Genomic DNA, 8,101 nt, shown 5'->3' on the forward strand with positions numbered 1-8,101 from the left:
CGCGGCTAAAACTGCTACATATTACGCTACATTTGGTTTAGTTGTATCACGATTTTTGTGTTTCGAACTGCCTCCACTGCATGGCAAAGGAGATGAGGTAATTTTTCCTGAATGTAAAAGCTCATGACAGAGTCAATTGTCTCCTCTGTCTCTCCTGGGCATCCGCCCCAGGCCCTTCAGCCGCCGTGTGTAGCACGCGTGGACAGTCAAGGGGGAAGTTGTGATCTGGTTATCATTATATTTAAAATAGTACAACTCTGTTGCATTTCACGACGGTCGCCTTCTAGGGTTGAGGGCGTGGATTATATTTGATTACTCCCCATGCTTGTACACAGGCGCACGACAAAAACAGCAACTAGCAGTGAATGGAACTTAGTTTTTGAGCATTTCGAAACAATTGCGACTGTACTTTGCATCTTGTTCACACTTAAACGAACGAGGTCCCAGGGGGGCTTCAGAAAATATGTGCAACTCATCATTCTGAGTTCTGCATGCTAGGTATCGCCCGCCTCTGCCGTTTTTCCTTATTGTTGGTACACTCATCTTCCAAAGAATGTGATGATGTTGCAACCATCATTATCATTATATACATTGTGCCTACACGCGCAGAAGCAGTGCAGCGAGGGGAGCAAAGAAAAACGACAAATGGCACTAGAGCTGTGCTTGTTTCCGTTTAATCGGAGTAGAGACTCTCCTCAGATACTGGAGAAAATGTCGGTGAAGACTTTCTTCTTTTGAAATCAGAATTTTTGTTCTTCTTTTTTGGGATGGAGCAATCGGCGGTTTCAAGTTTACGCCTGCGAGTGGAGTAGAAAGAATATAATTATAATGAGATGATGGCGCTCTCATTCTTAAATGGGTTTGTGGCCTGGCTTGGGAATTTCTTACAAAACCATCTCTAGGACTGTGTCTTGAATAATCTCCTTCGCCGCTCTCGTCTTAGCGCGTTTTGCGACGTGCGTGTTGAGGGTATTAAGGGTGGAGGATTCGTTGTTTGTTAATCCCTGTTATTGCTGCTTATGAAGGCACTTGCACGGCTTTATAAGAAGCAAGGTGCACTCACTGACACAGACAGACGGCCCAAATTCAAGAGGTTTAGCGCTTTCTTTTGAAACTCTGGGTTGGGGGAAGCGCAGATAATTCCAGCTAAAGAAGCTGCCATGCTGGGCGCGAATACTTCCGTTGCTTTTATCCTCTGCAGATGAAAACATGTGTTGATTGCAATTCTTTTGCAGCCGGGGGAAATAATATTAAATTTTTTAATGATAAAAGCAACACCAGCAACTCCAACATTGTTACGAAAAGACCCACAGCGATGTCTTTCAAACTCTGGAAGCCCCAAGGAAATTTCTTCTGCAGATTGTTGAACAGACTGTGGAATGCAGAAACGATCGTCTCCCTCAAGCTTGTCTCCCCCTGAGGACGAACGCGGGTCAAAATATTTACATGAAAATACAAGTAATTGCTTATTACAACGTAATAACAACAACAAAAATTATTACTTCGAAACAAAGCGTGCAAACACTTCTTAAGTACAATGTAATACTGATAATAAAAATATTTTCCACAAAATGTTAAGACTTAATTTATAATTTCTTGTTGCATATATTTATCTTTCAGAATTGGTCTTATTTATGTTGTGTTTCTCACCTGGAGGTGGCTCTTTGCAAACGAGCAGAAGAGCGACTTATTGCTGCGTAGATCAACCGCCTGAAAACGTGGATATTTATTTATTTTTCCTTACACGAGCTTTTCATATTCATTATTATATTTAATTATAAACTCCAGGAGTGATCCGTACCAGAGTTATTCGGCTCCAGCTCGGGTCCTCTGCAGTCTGCACGCGAAACCGGTAGGCGATCTGCAAGCAAACGAGATGAAAAACAGCAGAGGCAAAGAACAGAAACCAAAACCTCAGTATTGAATTAAGCTACTGGGGTAATGCAGCGGCAATCGTGTTGATTCGATGCAGCAATTAAATGCATTAAATATACCCTGTGGAGATTGTCATCTGCAGTGGTCTGGTCTTCCGCCTGCACATCGCTTGAGAATTCTTCAATTCCAAAATATTGTCCAAATTTAGCGAAAAAATGTCTGAAATATTGAACTATTGATTGCAAAACCCGAAAACGAGTATAAAAAAAACAATCAAATGATCATTTGCAAGGAAGTTAAGAGGACAATAAAAGGAAATTTCAGCAAATAAAGTATAATACCTCAAGCTGTTGGTTAGAAGGCAGGCAGATGCTGCAGTTGGTAAGAGCGGCATTCCGTTGAAACTTCGAAATAAAACAATTTCTTTTGTCCCCCCTTCATCGTTTTCTGGTTCTTCTTCTCTTTTCAACTCCGCTTTCATCTGAACTGCCGTGGTTTCTGTAGCTGCTCCCGCATTTATTGCAGTCGTTACTCCTTCTTGCTCCGTTCCATCGACGACGGAATACGAGTAAATGCCACCCGCTTGAGCTTTTCTGAACACTTTCTCCCCCCGAAACGCCAATTTAACTCGAATTAGCTGCTGAAAATAAGTGCGTGCAATCGTTAATACACCAATAATTAATTATGAAAGTGCATGCACGCGTTAAAACAAAAAAAATATTTTATTAAGAAGCGAGTTATGCAGTCTTACGCGATCCCGCCAGATCGTATACGCAGCGCAATATGCCTCGAGCTCCGCCTCCTTTTGCTCGTCCCAGAGGGAAGAAATCTGCTTCAAGGACGAAAAGGTAAATCACCATAAATAATTAGACAATAAAAATGAAATACTGATAACCTTAAGCACAGTTTGGTAGCTCTCTGAATCAAACAAGCTACAAACTCTGCAGTCGCCGCACCTGCAGGGAAAATTCCGTTGCCCAAGCCCACTCCGCCGTGGAGATATTTTGCACTGGGATGAAATTCAGCTCAAATTCAGATTCAGACAGAGCGGCAAGCTTACAGAAAGGCAAACCGGCAGGCAACATGAGGGACGACAAGAAAGCATGTATTATGCAGATGAACAACAACCGAACACCGAGAATGTCTAGAAAGAGAAACAACACCAAAACTAACCGGAGAAATTCATAATTTCAGGAGTAGATGAAGCTCCGCCGAGGATCATTCCGAACGTCCAGACTTCTTCGTCATTCATTCTAAACAGCAAAAATATTTTGCAGCTCTTCCACCTCATGAGCTCTTGCAAATATAAAAGAGATACCTCATTTTCACATTGACCGGTTTAGCTAAATCCCTTTTTGAATACAACATAATCTTGAAAGAATTAATTGATCCTCCGAACACGGAAACGATGTGCAAAAAGATTCAAGTTTACCGCTTTCAACCCAATGCCGAACTCTCCTCCCGTCTTTTCGTCATTTGCCTTTGAAGACGAAAACACTTCCCCCAGGGCAGCCACTGAGTCGCAGTCAATTCCGATTCCCTGTTGTTGAATATCGCGTTTCATAGTCAGTAGGATACATGATTAGGTGCTTTACAGAATGCTTATTGCACTGATTAAATGTGTTACGTAACGTCCACTGAACTGCTTAAATGCATAAAATAATGTTTCTGCCGTTGAATAAATGCATTAAATACAGTTTACTGCAAGCTACATCTCACATTATCTCTGCAGGTCACGGAGAGGTACGGCCCGTCCAAGGCGATTTCGAGCTCAACTTCCCCTTCGCGAAAAAGTGGAAAGCGAGGCGAATTTGCAGTTGCCTTTGAGCAGGCGTCCACCGCATTATCTAAAAACTCTTTGCAGACCATAAACGCTCCGTTTTCTGCACTGAAACCGCTGATCTCGAGGTCTGATGTTTGGAAATGAGTCAACGGACATCAGCGAAACAAAAGAGAGAAAAAGGCGTCGGCACTCACACTGCGAGAGGAACTCTCCTGCTGTTCTGTTTGTTGTCGTTGCCATTTTCAACTTAAGGTGATAAAAGTACGCTTGTACACCTGACGGGATGATATAATACAGATTTACTGCCTATCGGTTTCATATGCAGTACCTATGTCAGCTGCCTATACACCTGAACTGAGTACGGGAAGCCCGGCGGAGGCTGCGTGTTTAGCATCAATATTCTCACTAACATTGTTTTGTTGCATATTCTTGCTACTTCAATGATGTGAGAGATGCTGTGCCAGAAATTGGCCTTCTCACTGCAACTGCGCATATACTTGACTGTGGCGAATAAACCGTTTCATATCTATAAAGATCAACGCTTGTTTTGAATGCAGCGATGTCTACAGCTGTGTGGCAACAGTCACTGCACGTTTTCTGTCGGTACACCCGAATCCCCTCCCAATTTTGTGACTCCTGCATTGCTTCTGCTGGTCTTCAGTGAAAGCCGCTGAATGCATGAAGTATAAAAAAGCCAAGCAGTGTCAAGTGTTTGTTAAGCCCATTATTCTGTAAAAGGGCAAATCGATGGGTATCTGTTCACCTAGAACAGAGAACCCTTGATGCCTTGATGGGTTACCCCGCCGTATTCCCTGAATTTCAGCCTCGACTGTCCTCTGCTGTCGTTTGTGGCCGCTACTCAGGGCGCCTTAGGGGTAACAACAACTGCAGCGGCTGCCCTCTGAACTGTACGAACGGGACTGCATACATCTATGTAGATACACCCTTTGGAGTGTACGTACAAACATACACACTGTAAACCAGGTGCATGTACGCCCATCATAGGCGCTCACGGGGCAGCCACGGGGTCCCTGGCATTTCGCTCAGCTCTGCCGATTCAAGCGGACTGTCTGCAGGGTCGCCCTCGTGCATAAGGGCATCATCCACGCAGCCTATAGTGGTGGGCACTGGGCCGTAGGCGGACTTCTTGGCGGCCCCTGCTCTCAACTCCAGCCCCTCTGAAAAGAAACACAATCAACAAAAACAACCACATACGCACGGAATACAACCCGCAAAGCACATGCCCTACTAGGTGCATGCAGTCAAGCAGAACACATCCCCATAAATGCATGAATGCGTGCACGCGCATGCATGCCCGCGCATGCATCCATCCATACATACACGCATGCATGCATACATACACACACGCATACATGAATGCATGCATGCATGTATCTGTGAGCACATGAAGGCACGTTTCGAGCCCAATCGTCAGCTGTTAAGCAGCAGCAAAAGAAAGAGAAGGATTAAACTGAGACGAAGGAGCCTCGTTGTCTAACCTTGTCTATTAAACGCCTTTCTCCTTCTAACGCTCGCCAAGGTCTGTCTAAAGGCTTGAGTCACTCGGCCTCCCCTGTTTATGAATTTCCAAGCGACGGCAACGAGAACAGCGACGAGGAGAAGCAGCAAAAAAACAGAAACTCCCCCGAAACGAAACAGCTCGAGTCGGGCGTCCGGGGATACTTCGGTATAGCGATATGCAAACGGCTGAGCCAGACCCGCGGAGCCCTCTCTGAAGTACTTCGCAACGAGCCCAATTCTGCACAAGAAAAGAACGCAAACATCACCTGCATGCGTGTATCTTGAGTGTATGCGCAGCTCGCTTGTTTCTGGTGTATGTACACCTCAGGTTCCTTTCATGTGTGCGAACCCCTACGGAGTTTCCGCTGTATTCACGTATATACCACTGGCGTGTATCTGCAGGGGAGGTTTAGCCGGCCGCACTTGTATGCTGATTCATCATCAAAGTCGACGGTGATGGAGTGCCAGAGACGGCCCTGGGGAACGATGATCTTTTCTGCTGTCTGCAGCAAGAAGGCGTCCTGATACATCCCACAGCTGGCTAGCCAGTTGCCTTGTGCTTTGTTTGCTTTTGCAATGAACAGCTCATACACAACGGAATCTTCAGGAACCACTGAGCCCCGAGAAGCCACAGCGTCAGGCGAGCACGCAAACTCCGCAGATGTTCTGCAGCAAAGAAAAGAAGGAGAAAAAAAGAAAAAGAAAATGCATTAAACAAACAACAAACCACAAATTCATAAGCAGACTTAACGCGACACCAGCGCGAGACGATGAACACAGCAGCAGCAACAAGAAAGCAACGCGCGCCTTTGGCCACAGCAGCAACAAGAACAGCAGCAGCAGCAGCAGCAGGAGCAGCAGCAGCAGCAAGAGCAGCAAGTGTAGCAGCAATTACTTGTCGATGCCAATGGTATCTTTCGCAGGCGCACTGATGAGCGGACTCCAGGAGATATCAACCGTCACTGTTTTTGGTGGTTCTCCCCCCAGCTCTGGCAGCCAATGAGATGAACGCAGTTTCCACCTGACATCGATGTCTGCTGCCCCCAAACAAACTGCAGAATCCAGCGAGTCCACGCGCATCGAGAAACTGCTGTTGCTAGAAAACACAAAACCCTCATTACGCAAACGACGCTGAGCCCTTATTGATGCCCCCACGTAACTCAGAGTAGATGCAGGAACAACCTGAAATATATACATAAATACACAACACAACATACATACAGATCAAAAACACACAGAATGCAGATTCTGTTGCTTCAGGTCCTGCTAGTGCAGGTCCTGCTGTTGCAGCTTTTGTTGCTGCAACTGGTGTTCTGGGTTGACTATATATATATATATATATATATATATATATATATATATATATATATATATATATACGCGTGTGTGTGTGTGTGTGTGTGTGTGTNTATATATATATACACGTGCATGTGTGTGTGTGTGTGTGTGTGTGTGTGTGTGTGTGTGTGTATGTGTGTGTGTGTACGCGTCTCGTTGGTGCTACATCTGCCTCATCTACCGATTTTGATGCGTTGACAGTCGTTGAATAAAACTAAGAGGATATAAGCAGCAACCGTGTATTTAGTTGGTCTGGCTGTTGCTGCTGTTGCTGCTGCTAGTGTTTTCCAGTTATTTTCATCAACAAACCTGACTCAAGAGTCCCTGCTTCCTCAACACTTCTTGTGAGAGGTTTCTATCGATGGACTTGAGGCGGCCTAGAAACCAGGGAGAGGTTTCGGCCTCCTCTTGCACGCGAATTCTGCTGACCCCCCAAGCAAAGCCAACACCACCCCTGCAAACCTGAAAAAATATGAAAACAAAACACAAGAAAAAGAGAAATTCATGCAACAATTTACTCTTTATATCAATGCAAACGGCTATTCTCAAGCAAATGCATTTCGCTCCTCTTCATACAAACAAATGCCTCTTAAACTGCTGAAAAAATGCAGATAGATGCACAACCAGCAAAAACGGAAAAAAAACAAAGCGCGAGGCGAGGATTGGTACAAAAGTAAATGAAGAAATATATAAACAAACAGACAAATGCGTGTACGTAAATGCACCCATTTGTTTTTGTTTATCCACAATGTTGTTTGTTTGTCAATTCATTTATTTATTCAGAAATTCATGTATTCGTATATTTGTTTGTTCATAAAGTTATTTATTCACATTTCCACCAATTCATTTACCCTCAAATGCATTTGTTTATATACTCATGTATTCATATTTTATGAATACGAAGATGAAGACTTGATGAATATATTGATGAATACACAAACTGATGGATGAATTGATGAGTGAATTGATGAATATATTGATGAAAAAATTGAAGAAATAATTGATGAATAAATTGATGAATAAGTTGAAGAAATAAGTGATGAATATATTGATGATTATATTGATAAATGAATTGATGAGTAAATTGATGAATAAATTGATGAATAAGTTTATGAAGTGATGGATGAGTTTATGAGGTGGCAAACGGATGAATTCCACATCATTTAGTACTAATGCTTATTGTTTATGAATGTTTAGTTATTTATTGTTTATGATTCAGTGTTTATTTGCATTTAATTGTTTATTTTTTATTGTTTTCTGATTTTTTATTTGTTTATTTTACCTGAACATTGAGCAGGAGTTGTTGTTTCGCGTCTGTTGCTCCCTTCCACACCTTAATAAGGAAGAAATCTGCAACGAGCATTGTTGATCCTTCAGTTGTGTTCCGTAGTTGTATTTGAGGTTTAGAAGAGAGATAAAACAGCATAGGGTGATTAAGAGGAAGCAGTAATCTGCTTCCTGCATGTTGCAGCGATGCGTGCATGCGAAAGAAGATGGGGCTGGTTTGAGTACTATTTGCTGCATCTGTTGAATAGACACCCATACGATACTGACATATATGGCTGTTACGCTGATGCATGTTAT

The 8,101-nt window shown here is 43.3% G+C and overlaps 1 protein-coding gene across 1 annotated transcript; it reads right to left on the bottom strand.

Moving 5' to 3' along the window:
• Nucleotides 1–1,039: 1,039 nt before the first annotated feature.
• EMH_0092570 (uncharacterized protein) lies at nucleotides 1,040–7,880 on the bottom strand (the record flags this gene model as incomplete). Its single annotated transcript, XM_038022247.1, has 12 exons — nucleotides 1,040–1,195; nucleotides 1,312–1,416; nucleotides 1,802–1,861; nucleotides 2,627–2,704; nucleotides 3,308–3,415; nucleotides 3,595–3,785; nucleotides 4,672–4,836; nucleotides 5,158–5,417; nucleotides 5,603–5,845; nucleotides 6,075–6,361; nucleotides 6,827–6,979; nucleotides 7,800–7,880. 12 exons carry the CDS (start codon nucleotides 7,878–7,880, stop codon nucleotides 1,040–1,042), a joined length of 1,887 nt encoding a protein of 628 aa, XP_037878101.1.
• Nucleotides 7,881–8,101: the final 221 nt, after the last annotated feature.

Source organism: Eimeria mitis, genomic scaffold (genome assembly GCF_000499745.2).
Source record: "Eimeria mitis Houghton genomic scaffold, Emh_scaff131, whole genome shotgun sequence".
Lineage (NCBI taxonomy): Eukaryota > Apicomplexa > Conoidasida > Eucoccidiorida > Eimeriidae > Eimeria > Eimeria mitis.